Source organism: Anser anser (genome assembly GCF_964211835.1).
Source record: "Anser anser genome assembly, chromosome: 11".
Taxonomy (NCBI): domain Eukaryota; kingdom Metazoa; phylum Chordata; class Aves; order Anseriformes; family Anatidae; genus Anser; species Anser anser.
This window is the reverse complement of record NC_139732.1, coordinates 14,177,521-14,194,077: the sequence shown is the minus strand read 5'-3', so window position 1 is coordinate 14,194,077 and position 16,557 is coordinate 14,177,521. Positions and strand designations below refer to the sequence as shown.

Sequence of the window (16,557 nt, the reverse complement as noted above, 5' to 3'; positions counted from 1 at the left end):
ACACAATGGGGTAGATTTTGCTTCAGGAAATGTCTTGGGAAGAATGAAAGAGAAAATCAGATGGGGAGACCAGATAAAAACGAACTTAGGCTTCAAAAACATTTGAAAAAATTTTGTCATTCTGAGAAAAATTACTATCCAAATTAAAAATAATTGTGGAGCTGCAGGAGTATTTTTTAAGCAAAATAGCAGTATTATTTGTCTTGGTAAGTGAGCAAATACGACATCTTATGTACTATGCCTGGAAAGTAGTTGAGAAATAGAAACTTAATACCACAAGCTTAGAAAAATAATGACTGATGATCACTTTCCAGTGAGATATTTTGGAGGAAGACAAACTTGACAGGAAGATTCATAAGGTATACTGTGTAGTAGCAATGCACTGTATAGTTTATTTTTAATTTTAATTAATTTTTAGTTAAATAACTAAAAAACAAGACTATATGGTTTCAGGAGTTAGCATGATCTCATATCAGGGGTCTTTGCATCATGTCCCACAATGTATGTATACCAACATAGAATGTGTGGCCCAAAGCGTTTCTCTGATTTACTTTCTAGCGATACTTTTCTAATAAAAGTGTTTCAAGATACATTGATCACCAAACTGTGAGATCCACAGTTGTCATCTGCTAGGACAGCTCCTGTTTCAAACATTCAAATATGATGAGTTAAATACAGAAGCTGTACAGGGAGATACTACAACTGCTTTGATTATCATTACTTTGGGGTTATCTTCCTGATACATGAATAACAGGGTAAAGGAATAATGGCAGAAGGAGGGGCCATCGGGTGTGTGTGTATACATATACATATGCAAAGTGGACTTTCTTTAAAGAAAATATTTGGGAGGATCAACACTTTCCTTTTTTTTTTTTTTTTTTTTTTCCTAGTAAGAACCCACTAGCCTTTGTTTCCACATGTGTACAGAAGCAGAGGTCTTTTGACTCTGTCTTTGGTGGCTGGTATGGGAAATCAGAAAAAGAGCTAAGGAAAGTCTTAAGACAGCAGAAAGGTCAAAAGCCAGACTGAAATAACTTGAGGAGTTTACGTTTGACATGGTGTGTGTTGTGTAGACTTTCTAAAAACACACGGCACAGGTCTTGCTATAGTAAAAAATGCTTTCATAGCTATTCACCCTTGCTGCTTTCATAGCTATTTCCAAAATCTGGAAAATGTAGGTTGTGTGTCAAATAGAATGAGGTTCTGGTTCTGAGGTAGTCGTGCAAATATTTCTGGCAGCAGGAGGAATAGGAGTTCGTACTGGATTATTCTATTTTGATTTTATTTCTGAATTTGTATTTGGAGACAGATTCTTTATGTAAGACATGCAGCTTGGGGTTATCCTTGTTTTCAGAAAATCAAGAAATAATACTTCTATGATGTAATTTATAATAAAGCTGATAACATTAAAATTACTGTGTTAATTCATCTGCTCAAACTGGCTAAACGCCTGTTTATTATCAAATTTATTGTGATGATTTTCTAATATATACATTCTATTGGTGTATTATTTTGAGTGTTTTGTCTTAGTTACACAAGCCTGTCTAGTTTGAGGCTCTTGAAATTTAAGTACAGTTATCACAGGAATAAGATCTGCTTTGTGGCCTCTATTCTGTAAAAAATATAATTAAGTAAATGGATTTTCTCTTTTTGGTGTTGTTTGCAAAGTTTAGTAGTATTTATGGATGATACAGATTTTGATAGTGCTTTGGGTTGAAGCGCTTTTTTATTGGAGAGACATCATTGAAACTTGGCAATGCAGATTTCCTTGCACTGCACTGTCACGTGCACCTCCTTGTCATTACTTGAAGGGGCTATCTCTCTGAGCGCGAGATGAGTTCAGTCGTCATGCCAATTTAATCATTTCCTTCTCTTCTGAGAGTACAGTGGATGTAATGCAGCTTTTTGTGAGACGAAGCGCTCTCTGAACTGAAACTTGTAACTCACTTCTGATGAGAGGAGAGCAAAGAGTGAATTATTGTGTTGAGATAATTTACTCAATTTTTAAAAATGTTACTTCAATTTTAATGATTTAAAAATGAATCTTCTTTTAGACTTGTACTCTTGCATTCCACCTTGCTGTGGTCGTAGCTCTGAATAGGGTTTTACCCTCAGCTATGCTGCTTTTAACTCTCACTTTTTATTAACAAAGCTAATGTGAAAGCAAAGTGTTTCATGTTGCCAATTTAATTTCTTTAATTAAAAGTGAAAGTTATAAGCTGGTACAGCCGTGGGTGAAGTTCTAATGTCATCAATGGGGAAAAATAGGTTTAAAATTGAAACTGTTGGCACAGCAGTGCCTCTCCATAGTACAGCACCTGCAGTTGTGACTCTTAACTTTATTTAATGAAAAAAGATGAATTTGAAGCATTAAAGACTTCCAGTATATGTACTGGGAAGGGTGAGTAGAGCTGTGGGTGCCTTAACTAGGCGCAGGTGTTGCTAAATGCAGGCAACAAGCTCGTGTCTAGGAAGAGAAACCCTGAGAGCTTTTCAAACACGGGTTTAACAAGCTGAAGACTTCAAAATTATTCTAAATCTAACAGAAAACTTTTTGTTCTTGTTGTTACTGGGGAAGAAATGTAGCAATAATGCACCTTTGATTTTACAAATTACAACAAAATACTGAATAATGGTCCTAGTTCAACACATCAGAAGGTCTGTTAGTTTGCCCATCTGCATAGATGCACAGAGTATCCTCCAGTTTTAAAAATATTTGTTTTGCATGTATTACATTGAAGTTGTAAAGATATTCTTTTAAAAATAATTTTGATTTCTAATTGAAGTCCATTGTATGTAATACAAAATGCACTTCTTAAAACTACACTGCTACATGTGTAATTAGATGTCTGTTTTTGTGGCATTCTTCCTTAACACAAGCAATGAGAAAAACTGAGGTTTGGAACATTAGGGAATTTGGTATCATGTAAATGAAGCCCAATATTTCTAATGTGTTTTGAATACACACATTTAACATATGCTGCTTTTCATACTTTCAAAGTCTGCTATTTCCATAGAGCTAATGTGATCTATGCAGTTTTCAGATAAATAAGATAGCAAGTTCTCTAACACAAAGCACTTTCATTCTTAATCATTAAAATATCAGGCTGTCTGGTCTAATAAAAGTAGCTTGTGTTTAGGAGAAATGTTAACAAACCTGGTTTGGTGAATATGTTCTCAGTAGGAGACAGCATTTAATGTATTTAAAAGTATGTTATCTGGTTATGATCAGTCCTACGTTTCTCTAAAATTACTATGGGAAGCTGGCTTGCTTCTAAGGATGTTTATTCACCAACATGAAAATGTATTACATAAACCCAGCTTTCTTTATTTACAGATATAGACAAGAAAAATAGAGAGGGGGATGGAAGAGTTATGATGAACTCCTTGAAATTATGTGAGTAGGGAGTTCTGTGAGTGATGGGTGTTTCTGAAGCTTTAGAGGAAACGGGCATTGGTGCATTAAAGGATTTTGGAAAAACATGTTTGACAAAGCAAGTGAGATGCAGCATATTAACATTTGGAAGTTAGAGGCAAAGGAGAAAGGAAGACAAACTCAATAGAATGAGATGTCTTTGAAGAAAAAATTGAAACTCGAATGAAAAGAAAGGAACAACTAGCCAGTAGATCAATGAAACTCAAATATTAAAATATTTGGTGAATAAAAATGGTGAGATACAGGCAAGCACTACAAGAGCTGACTAACAGCAAATTTGTTCAAACTCTTCAAAGGAAGGAAAAGATGCTTATGTGTGGAATGGAGTGTAAAGAGAAGCCAGTGACATTTTTAAAGCTTATATAGGCACCTCTATTAAGTTTGACATTTTTGTTTGCTGTATTCGTTTTAATCTGTGTTACATCGGTATTGAAGAAGCCTTTTGTAAGTTAAATTAGATGATAAAATGAAGAATTAATAAAATTGTTATTGTTTATCCTTTTTCTTTTCCTAACACACTTTAGTCTTCGTATACTGATGATTTTATTTCTCTAGTTTACTGATTTCCAAACTGACATGACAGTCAGCAAGAAAGCATTTTATTCTCAAGTCTGTTGGAAAACTCTGTTAAAATTTATCTGAACACAAAAAGAAACAAACTGATAGCTAAAATTCCACTATTTTATTAGTGTGATCATTACACCAGTAATCACACTTAACACCTTTTAATCTGGGTTTATATATCTAGCATTACCTGGTATTTTAATTCATCATTAGTGATTAAATCCCTGTATTTAATGTCACTCAGTTGCTGATAGCCATTTTCACCCATGTAACAATTTCTATTAATTTGTTGTGAATGAGCTAGAGGTTTACACAGAATAGATCTGCTTTGCTTTTTTGACTGCTTTCAAAGTCTGCTTTCTCCAATTATCCTGAACTCCAGATCTACTTTTATTTGGTCAATTCCTGAAAAACAACCAACCAGCCAAAGAAAAAAAAATATTAAATATAAAAAAAATACTTTATTTTATTTTATTTTTTAATCTGTAGTACTTTATAGAGTTTTTCCCTTCACTTACTGAGTTCAGGAAATGTAGATGTTATTTTGTATCTCTTGCTTTGATTTTTCGCACAATGTCCCTAAATGCAACATAGATCTGGTATGTTTTCCAGGATTCTTTCTTGTAGAAACTTGGTAACAATATTAGAAGTCTCAGCTTGATTCTCCAAGGACTCCATGCTTTCTCCTTAAGCTGAAGTGCTTTTAACTTGTGCTTTGCATTTGGCAAATGATTCAGCTTCATACAGTAGTATGAATATACTTTGTATCTCTGTACTTCTTTCACTGCAAGATTTGGAAGGCAATAGAAGTTCGTTGTACTTTTAATAAATTTATCATCAAAAAACATGAAAGGGCTAAATATGATTTCCCATACAGCATACTGGAGAAACTGAGGCACACAATGATTGTACTGTCATCACAAAGTGACAGAGCAAGGACATAATTCAGCTTAGTTCTTAAATACTTACCAAAGTCCATCTCCTAGAGAAGCAACTCGTAGAACCCCCACGCACATACACACCTCAATAGTTAAAAACATAATCAAGTTCTTAGTAATTGCTCTATGGAATAGAGTCCCAGCTCTCTGGCATATCTACATAATTTCCTGAATATGTGTATTTTTGTTCTTTAAACAGTAGCTAGGTCAGATTAGCTGCATTTTCTTTTTGTCTGACCACAGCAGATAGAAGCAATCTCAGTCTACATACAGTTGGAGTTTCTTTCTTGGTTGGCACAACTTACATGAGAGTCTAATTCAGTCATTAGTTATCTACAGATTTTGGTTTCTCATTACTGTACTCCAAACGCTTTCCTGTCAAACCACCTCTTATGCTAACAGGCACAAAGTCACTAGTAGGTGGTGGTGTAAAATGAAGCTAATGTACGCAGTGGAAGAGTCTAGTGCATCTTCTAAAGATCCCTTGATTGTTTAATTTGGACGTGCTTCATTAGTGTGTTGTATGTGTGTGCTATATTAGATGAGAAAATAATCTCAGTTCAATAAATAAATAAAAGCGTAAAAAAAGGATAGAGAAGTCTGAGTTATTGTTGCTCTGTCTGCCAAGTCATAGCCTAGGTTCTCTCCAGGTAAGTCAACAATATCATATGTCCCTCTGCCCTTAAAACATACCTTGCTTTGGTTTTCTTCATGGATTTTTAACTTCTGAAAAGAATATGTTATGAAAAGTTCAAACAATGGGAAAAAGTAAGTCTATGTAAGTGTACAAATTAACACGCTTTCAAGTTTCAGGTCTGTCTTTAATCTAGAAAGAGGCAGAGAAAGGAGAGGTCATAGAAATATTATTGATTTAGGGACTGTGTAAATAATATTGCTTTAAATCTCCAAGAAATACTGAAATAAACAATTACATCTTTCAGGTATCTGGGACATCAGTTTTACATGGATGTCACAAGTTTTATTTTAGCTTCTTAGAACTTTCTTTGGAACTTTTTCTAAAAATTGAGAAAATGTGCAGTTAAAGTAGTATAATAATACATATATTATCTACCTCTGGAGTTTTGAACTTCATCAATTTGGGTATACTTAGTGAGCATAAATAAAAACTTGGTAGTTTTCACGTATGGTTGTAAAACAAATATGTATCAGCAGAAATGTACTATTATGGGTTGTTATTGCAGTTAAATGGTTATTCTTAACGCATTTTTGGAGCTGTTCCTGTTCCTGAAAGAAAATATAAAAGTTGCTATTTAGTATTATGTGTTCTGTTTAAAAACTGACAACGTTAATCAACTTTAATATTAGTAGTAGTACATGAATGAGTTGAACTTGCATGTATTTCTATTCTGTACTCAAAGCAAGCTCATACAGAATGTAATATCTTTATTTGTGAAGGTTTGCTGTCTGAGAGGGTGACTTTACAACTGTTTTCTGCATGTTCTGTACCAACAGATAAAAAAAAAAGCTGAGTTGTGAACTGTAAATTATTTTAAAATAATTGATTATGAGGGGTTTAAATTAAAAAGATCAGTAGTGGAAAGTGTGTCACTCTTGGAATTATGGAAACTTGGCAAAAACAGTATTAGTGCTTTTTTAAAAAATTAAAATCTGGAGTAGATCTTATTTACAACTGAATATTTAACAGTCTTTTTGGTGAGGCCTACAGGTTTGAAATTGCACTTCTATGAATTTAAGCAACCCATCTTTCACACGTTGTGTCTTGTTCCCCTTTCTTTGCTATTTTTTAACTTACTGCAACAGATGAGGGGTTCTTAAACCATCTGTTAACCTTTTTTCCCCATTTTTTTTTTAAACATGTAGAGTCGCTCAAGGCAAGAAGACCCAGAGCAAGCTAGACTGAAACAAAAAGCAAAGGAGGTAAGCAGAGCTAGAGATCATTACACTTGACATTTCAAGGCTTGAACATATTAATTTTTTATGCCTTGCTACTTGTATATCGTTAATAAAAATCTGACTAAAAACTTTTTAGGATGTATTTGTTGCTTTGCCTTTGATCTTAATGTTTGCAAACTAATACATTAATACATGTGAAGCCTAAGGAGATTTTATAAGAGAATATTTCCATACATTACATTTTCATTTCCATTTTAGGTAGCTGTAGCTTTTGTTGGGTTGTTGATGACAGCAGCATTAGATTTTGGTGGAAAATATATGCCTTTGTCTTTTTGTAAAATGTCACTTTCTCAGAAATGTGTTACTTAACAATTTTGTTCTGGCAACAGTCTTTCAGGTCAGGTAATTGTCAGTCATTTTCTCTATGGTGGGGTTAGGCTGTACTGTTTACTCATCAGTCTACATTAGAATAATCTAAAAGTTATCAAATAATTTCAGTTGAAGTTTTGATATGTTAGAGTAACATTTTGTGAAGTACTGAGTACTTTAATTTGCTGTAAATGAGAGTGGCTGTCCTTTGCTTAAGGCATCTTATAGCTTAGGATCAAGTTGTGACTTAAACCAATTAAAAAGACTAAAATATCTATCAGCTGAAAGTCATTCCTGTTTTAAAAAAATTAGCAGCAACATATACAGCAAACTCATGCTGCTTTTTTTCTTTAGCTAACTTATTTGGGTATATGCATTAGAAGGTAATAATGATACATTAGAAGGTAATATATACAGAAAAATGCATATAACAAGTTCTTTTCTATTGACCTGTTCTTCCTGTTTTGTTTCGCTTCTGGCAGTATTCTGTAGTTCCGTTAGCTACACAGATTTTATATATGTAGCAGACAAAAAATCCAAGTACATAGTTGAGTTTTATTTGTCTTTTTTCATTATGTGATTACATAGTAAGATTCGCTGAAATGAGTTCTTGTAAACTTTAGGCCATGCCTTAGTGTTTCCATTGTTGGCTTTGTCAAGTATTCAAATGAAGTAGAGTAATTTGGCAGGAAAAGACACAGCATTTTAATACTACTTTAGTACGTGGCCAGTATATGCAAATGAAGAGTCAGATTTGAAAATATGTGGAAATAATTGATGGCAGGCAAAACTTGAATTTGAGCTGAGAACTAAAAGTACCTTGCTGCTGGAAATGAAAGCAAGCTAGAAATAAGTGCATTTCTTGCTGCCACAGTATTTTTGTTCATTGTAATTCTTTTTTGGTCACTGGAAACTTGGAGAAGCAAAGGCAAATAACAGGACTAGAGAAACACATTTCCTAATAGTCAGAATGAAATAGTGGCTCTCTTTATAGCTGTGATGGAAGATTTGCACTCTAGCCAGGGCTATTGCTTTTGGTGTGACTGTGGGATTACCTCTCCCTGGTATGAAAATTTGGAATTTCCATATAAGCTGCATTTCTTACCCACTAGAGGGAGTGACACGGTGCTGACACGTGAATAAAAGCAAGTGTATGAAATTGTATTGTAAGTAATGGTAATAATGGTATTAATAAAGAGGTAGTGAACATTTTGGTGGTAACCTCCATTAAAAATGCTCGGATCAAACTGGTATGTGATTTTCAAGTAGTGGTGTTCCTGGATACAATAACGTGTTTGAGTAAGTGCAGAGTGAGTACTAGGTTTTCTGTTTTGAGTGCTGCACCCTATTCTTTTGTACATTAGCCCTGCCTTTTTTCCCACCCTTCTAATGAAAGTGTATAATTTGCTGGCACCTTGCCTCTCTCTGAAGTTGAATTTCATTCTACATATTTGAAACCATAAGAAATATAAGCATGTCTCTGTTTTTAGTAATTAGGGTTCTAAGTCTCTTTCTTCAGCTAATTTAGGGACTTTCACCTAAAATATTTAAATATATTTAATAAAAACATATTATTCTGCATTAACTTTTGCAAAGGGGAAGGGGAAGTGGGATTGACAAGACTTTAGTTTAATATTTTTTATATTTTTTCTGCTTTGGATAATGATTATATGCCTATCCCTTAGTTGCATTGATGAAATTAAAAAAAACAACAAACACACACAAAAAAATGGATTTTATAGTACAAATAGTTCATTAGAGGGTCTTTTGCATAGCTTTGTTATTTGAAATTAAAAGTTTTGAATCTACTTGTACAAAATTGTATAAATTTCAAAACTTCAATGCCAACTGGACTACTCTTAAATATGCATATGACCAATAACTGAGAGAGAAAATGGGTTTCTTCCAGGTTTTGAATGAGCAGATGAATATAATACTTTCAGCTTTGATAATAAGTTGAATTTGAAACTGTGTTTCTGTGATTTCCATGTCTCAAATATTGCCTGAAGACCCTTGCTGCTCAGGTATTCTTCTGGCCAGTGGTAAAGTGGCTCCTAGGTTGTGCTTTAAGAAGCATAAAGAGGACATGCAAAAAATCTACAACGTTTTTAGCTTGTGTTACATGTTCAGTGATACAATTGTCAGACAATTTTCTTATCAGCAAAGCAGCTGATAATTTCATTATTATGAAACATAATGTTATAGGCTTCATACTGTGCCTGCATTTGAACAGTGACACCACTGCATTCCTTCTACTAACAAAGCAGTCTTGAATAGTCCTCTCCAAAACTGTGAGATCAGTACTATGCCCTGGATCCCTGCCAGATAGAAATGGGTGAATATCTAAAACAAATGTGACCAATGTATGAAGTCTAAGAAAGATAATGTAGACTGTAATGGGAAGAAAACTGGTCCAAAGTGAGCTTCAAGATATTTACTGAAGACAAAAGTCATTGGGATGAAGTTAGTTTAGAAATGAGATTGGTAGAATGACGATTATTATATTTTTGTTCAGTAACTCTATCGTACTCCATTTATTAGCCAGACCTCAGACCACTCTGCATATTGTTTGAAACAAACTGCATAAATCAAGTTTAAATACTTACCAAAACAAACAGAAGGTCCATCTACGTATGGTCTTACTGCAGAAACTAGACATAACAGGCAGGTTTCATTCACACACAGACTTGCACTGTTTTAGTTAAGTCAGTACAAATCCACTCTTATTTCAGTTTGATTGACTTATTTTGCTTTAGCATTAGCCTGTTTCAAATGGACTTGAGTGAAAGCAGTAGGAGAATGTGCCTGTGGGGGTTTATGTTGCTTAAAACTCTCCATTTACTTTCACACTTTTAAATTGCTACAGCTTTCTATGGTTTTGTAGTGGACATTACATGATTTTAATGGTAAACCTATTTAACTAGTGAAATTATTTTCCACTAGGACTATTTCAGGGAACTATTTACATTGTTTTGTAACAAATTCTGAATCATTTAACTCTCAGTACAACTTGATATAAGAAATAACATCATTTGTGAATAGTGTCTATTTCATATTGCATGACTAAAGCTTTTAAAATCAGGTTTTAGAAAATACATTTTGATTTATGTTGTCTCTTGGAAGAATACTGTCACAAGTCACAAATATAAGTTAAAGAAAATGAGTTCCCTAATTTCCATTAAAAGGGTTCATTAAATAGGGCATAAAACAAGCCATATAACTGATAGCAGGAATAGATTAAGATTAGGAATAATTGAGTCAACACCTAGTAATTAATAATATAAATGACTTGAAAGAGAGATGGAGGAGGTAAGATCCTAAACGTCCTTTCTATCATGGATATTTTTCTACATATTCAGTGTCTGCTGGCTAAATATCTTTTAATTTAAAAGTGAAGTAGCTGAGTTTGTTGATCCTGAAAGATTAACTTGGTTAAAATCTTTGTGTCATCACCAACCAAGAGTATTGCATAATAATAAAAATTTAAAGCAGACACCATAAATGTCTGGGCATGTATCCAGGACCTAGATCAGTTCGGATAACTCTCAGATGAATCTATTCTCAGATGTTACTCGTTAACCATGCAAGTGAAATCTCAAACCTGTTGATATTCATAATAGAAGCCTTACTAATTTCATGGGAAGCCAGAAGACAGTCCATTTACATGCCTTTATCAGTGCAGGTAGCCCATCTTTCTACAGTTTGATGTAGTCCTTTAACAGTAGCATGTGTTTAAGCAGGTTGCTGCTGTGACTGTTACACTGGCGAGGAGCTTTGGAAGTACCCAGTTCTTGTATAAACTGACCAGGGTCTGTTTTTTTCCATACTCCCTGCATCATTGTGGAACCCATTCCACCTGGGTGCTGTCATCCCCCATATCTGCAATGTCTTCTGTAACTAGAACCTTGTTTATTTAAGTTTTAAATTTAGAAAAGTATTCTTTGCTGAGGTGTACACGCAAAAAATCTGGGCTGTTAAGAGAGAGAGTTCTGTAAGAAGCCATAGGATCCTTCTCTCACTTAAAAATGCTAATGAAATGTGTACATAATATGTAGATTTCATGATGTATATCTTACATAGTTCTAAAACTGCCTTTGAAATTGTAAACCCCACATAAGAACATAAATTTTCTTAGCAGATGTACTGAAACTCGAGTGTTATATATTTAATTATATTATGAAAACAATTTTATTCAGAATAACGTCTTGTCACAATATTAATATTTATCATCTCGATAGGAGTGGCTTCTTGTAAAATATTTAAATAATAGTCTACTGCAGTTATCCCTATTTTCAAAAGGCATTATTGAAATGAGAAGCAAATGAAAAGGATTTTGTTTGTTTTGGTAAGTTCATTTATTCACCTTTTTAGTGAAACTAACGTACTTATAGATTGTACCAGTAATCCAATATGTTTGGTGATGAGATATCTGAAGTCTTCTATTGTGTCATAACTGACATAAAAGTATTGATTCAGAAGCAACCATCTTCTCTTAAAAGGTTTCTTATAAAAATTCCACTGGGAAATGGAGCATTTGGACAGAAATAAGTTTGAATTAAACTTCCATTTAGCTCTGTAAACCATCTGAGGGTCAGTAGATGGAAGGAAGGAAAAACTATGAGTATTATAGCTGAAGTAATGAAATACTGCAACTGAAATACAGCAATATATAGGCAACAAAGAATCCTCAGAACTTGGTTGTTTCGTAAATGTTTTACTGCATCAGGTTACCAATGCTGTGGCCATGATGCAGAGGGAATGCCAGTGGTTTTGTCAATACATGCAGGAGGTTATCTAACAGACACTTTGTTTACACTTTCCCTTTTCCACAGTTCTATTGTTTGTACCCAGAAAAGTGCTTACGCTATTTTAGTACTGAGTCTGCACAACACTGCCATGGATTTGGCTTTAGAGTAGAAGATTCTCCTGAAGTTATGAAGTTGTTGCTGTGACTTTAAATGTTAATATTAAACTTGCATCTTAGAAAGAAGTGGTCTTGTCGTTATCAGTCAAAATACTTTCATGAAAATCCTGCTGCGTTATCAAGCTTACTGCTTTTATGTTAAAAGTATTTTTTCCTTTTGAGTAGAGATTACTTCAGATGTACAGATATATTATGATAACAGTCACAAATTTTGATAACTGGAGTTGATTATGAACTCCTGGGAAGGACAGGAGAGGAACAGTGTTATATTTGCATATGCAAATACTGCTCATGAAGAAACAAGATTTATCTACAACTAGTAACAAATTTATTGCACATGAAGCTCGATGTGCAGATCTTCAAAATTGGGTATTAGTTTAAAGATAGTGGGTATTGCCAAAAGAGTTTCCTGTGTTTCCAAGGATAATGTATTACCCCGACATGAATTCTGGAAGTATTTAAGAGCTTCATGCAACAGTAGTCTTACTGTTCAGCAGAACTATTTGCATATACTTTTATAAAATTGAAGTCCATGACACTTCCAACCTGTTTTCCTGTGGTTGGAGCAGAAGTGATGGCAGGTGTTTGGCTGACGATGAAGTGTGGTGTTACCTTTGGTGTACAGAGTTAGAAAACTGGGTAATGGACAAAAAAGATGCCATGGGATCAAAGGAATGGATGTAATGCTTTCCAGTTGAGTCAAATTGTTTTTATTCCTGCTTAAGTAAAATGTATATTAATTAGAGTTGAGTCAAGGGCTAGATTGGTCTTTTTTCTAACCCAAGCTTGACCCAAGATTACCTCATTAGTCTAGCAGAAATCTAAATTAAAACTGATCCTGTCCAGCACAGTAATTTCCTTCTACAAAATCATATTGTTGGATTTCCACAGTGATACCTGATTTTAGTCTACCTACAGGGCCTGACTCTTGTTTAGTTAACAAAAAAGCTCATTTTGTGTGACTGCTGTAACTGTTGCTTTTAACATTATAAAAGGCAAGTGTTCTTTTACTGATGTATGAGCTAAATGTATGGCCCTTCTTAACAAACTAACTCTATTTTTGTATCTGATACCTTTTGGTAATATAAGCCAAGAACACTATTTTTGTTTATCATGGTTATCTAGAAAACTCTTAGAACTTAATTTGACTCCATTGCTAGATTTACATACAAATTTGAGTGCATTGTGTGAGAAGGATCAGTAGTATCTATTGATTTGTTGTGCTACCACACAGACCTGTGTCAGACTTGTCTTTGTATCCTGGGTGTTTGTAAGCAAAGCAAAAGGAAGTGGAGAACGGGGACTGATACAAAACAAAATGTGACGGGTGAGAATGACAGCAGAAAGGAATGAGAAGTAAAGCGAATGTAGTCAAGCATTATTCATTGTTTAGCTGGTGTCCAGTGTCACGATAAAAGTGATCTTGGAAGAGGTATTTGAAAGATAGCAGCCTTCAGTTTAACACAGCAGCATTGTAATTTCGTTAGGTTTTGTATAACAAGTGTATCTGTACTGATGCAATCTGCTACTTGAACCATCAGCAGCTATGCAAGCAAATGAAATACAGTAATAGTCTTAGCTTTCTTATCGAAAGGTTCCCATGTGGCTCTCCAAGAATTTGAGGACATAGAACAAGTAACAGTCATATACATTTATAAAAGTTAGCTTTTCTTATCTAGATTTTTACTTGATTTACAAAATTTCAAGTGTGTACTCTAATTTCAGATAAAACTAGTGAGGAACATTTGAGACTCATTCCCAAATTAGAGTTTAACTTTGCTCTGAAACATACTTGGTTTGTGCTTGAATATTTCCCAAAGCACAATAGCTGTTCTAAATTCTGCTCTACCTAATGTATTTAACTTTTTAAAAAGCTGAAAAGAAGGCAGGGGAGGGGAAATCCATCTCTGTTGTTTACATCGTCTTCCAGATTGCATACAGGCGGATGGAGTCCTGCCTGCTAAGATTGTTGTAACAAGTAGTCTGTTATTATAAAGTAACAGGACTACTTAAATACAGATTTCCAGAACTTGGGTGTATAATGGGGCAAGCTTTCTGGAGCTGAAAGAGGCTTTTCTGAATCTCGTCAAAATACTCCAGGAATTTTCTCTTGCTCCAGTACGAACTTTCTGTTGTCAAATGAACACTGCAAAGGTAGCGTCTGACTTTTCCACTGCAGGAAGGTAACAGTAGAATTTTCAACACTTCAGATCTCCTGCAATTTTTTTTCTATGTCTGTAGAAAAAAAAATAGTAGTTTTGGATTTTTGAAGCACTGCTAAACAAGTGGGTGGCAACTAAGGAGGTGGCAATGCCCTTTTTCTAACCACTTTTATGTGCCCAGACAGAGAGCTTAGAGAAGAGATAAGGGAACAGTTTTCTTCTACCTTTCTGGAGCAAGGTTTGTGATAACGATGGTTTGGCTTTGCCTCTCCTTAGTATCAGCGATTGCATCCAGAGGTTCCACGAGAGGCAGTGAAGAACGTATTCAATGGTACTTCCTTTTCCAAAACATTTTTTATATTCTTTTTATGTATTTGAATATATATTTATGTAGATATACATCAGATCAGTTTCTTAAAGGAAGACATGAAGACTGAATTTCCAGTTCTCTTTCTGCCTCCGACCTACTATGGGTCTTCCTCAGGTATAAACAACAGCGTGCTTAATTTGTCACTCTGGCACAACTTTAAATAAATAAATAAAATCATTTGGAGCAAGATGTGAATGTGGAGAAATCATATAACTGTTTTATGTAAACACCACAGCAGATTTAATTCCCTGCTGATCTGGAAAAATAATAGCGCTTTAGACTTTAGAATATGATTGCCTATTTAATAAGCAGAGGGCAGCAAATGTCAGCTGCGTTTGGTTGTCAGAACCTGAAGAGGTTGCTGGGACAACAATATAAATTATGAGCTGTCTTGGTCCCTTAGTCAAGCCTGCCCTGTGATACTGAGGCTTGCAGGGAGAGGTCAAGGTGTACTTAGGCTTCAGCCTGCAGGGCAAGTTTTCCCCCATCCTCTGTATGCTCATTGGTTTCTTACTCCAAAATAAACGTGAATGAGGGCTTTAATTCTGCTGCTGAGCTAACATGTTTGTAAGCCCTGTTTGGCAGCCTCTGAGCGCCTGAGGCGGCACACAGCTGCCAGCTTTCATCTGCCCCCAGTTCCTCCAGGCGCTGCGAGTCACATGGTGCGACCTAAGGGGATGGAGACGCACCTACTAAATCTTCTGTTCCTCTGCCCACTCAGTCTGGGTACTGCACATTGCACCGGCAGCAGGCAGCTGGCCATCAGCAATCAGCTGCATACCTCCTGCTGACAAATCTTCAGTTGCTTTTCTGTGCGAGACCCACATACGGACATCTCCCCGTGGTCCCCACATCTACTCCCTGTTGTAGGCTGGAAGGGCATTTGCATGTTCTGTCCTTTTACAATGGAATGCATACACTTGGTAGCTTGTACTGCATTTCATGAAATCTGTGATCTGTTTCTAGCCTGTTAGTGTGAGATGAAAGAGTTTATAGAAGCAAAGTTAAAGTTGGAACTGTAATGGTAAAATTTTAAAAAGGGTAATTTAAAACTTCCTTGCCAGCACATTTCTGAGAGATGTGAAATATGTGTGAGTGATACTTTTGTGTATTTCCAAGTAATTTATAAGATACACAAGACATTAATTTTCACAGACTTCTTGAAGAATATTTTGTTTAGCAGGTTATGAAATTAAACACAAAGAAGTAATCTGATTCTTTAAGTCTGCTTGGTAAAGCCGTGCTATAATTTTCTTAAAAGGTTTGTCAGCATCTGTCAGTGTGTGCTAGGATGTGACAATGTATGTTTATGTATTTATATATGTATGTATGTACTGTTTAGTAATGTGAACATTAGCTTTTTTGTCACTGTCAGGTAGTTTGTTGTGGTAGTTTTGGCTATGGAACCTTCATACAGTTAACAGTAGGGTGAAAAGCAGCAGTTTTGACTTAGTAAATACTAAACATTTCTGTCCATAGCTGGATTATATAAGGATGTTTCTCTTCAATTGCGAGTCAAGTGGCTGGTCAGTAATACAAGTTGAGGTCGTGAAAGGTGGGTTAGCATCTATTTCCTAATTTTAGGTGTAGTCTTTTCATTAAAAAGATCTTTGTGTCAGCCTGTGAAAGTCTACCGACAGTTGCATCATCTCAGTTGAATAATGAGATACTGCTCAACATACCCTTACAACATATTTCCCTTCTTGTAATAGTATATTTAAAAAAAAAACGCATTGCTGCCACTCACAATGTAGACAGTATAGTTGTTTTTCTCTCACAGATGTGTTTACTAAAGATAGATATGATTATCTCTAAAATGTAGACATTTGAAAGGTGTTATGGCATTTTCTACTTTATTAGGCCGTTGAGTAAGGATTGGTAAGACCTTTGTTTTCATTTCATGTCAAATTGTTGCTGAG

The 16,557-nt window shown here is 34.9% G+C and overlaps 1 protein-coding gene across 3 annotated transcripts in view; it reads left to right on the top strand.

Moving 5' to 3' along the window:
• LOC310879800 (transcription initiation factor TFIID subunit 4-like) overlaps positions 1 to 16,557 on the top strand; it is a 149,206-nt gene that overhangs the window by 69,899 nt on the left and 62,750 nt on the right. For all 3 annotated transcript variants that reach the window (XM_083794647.1, XM_083794648.1, XM_083794646.1), the window contains one exon: positions 6,781 to 6,837. In XM_083794647.1, coding sequence (XP_083650773.1) covers positions 6,781 to 6,837 — 57 coding nt within the window. The remainder of the gene's footprint in view (positions 1 to 6,780; positions 6,838 to 16,557) is intronic.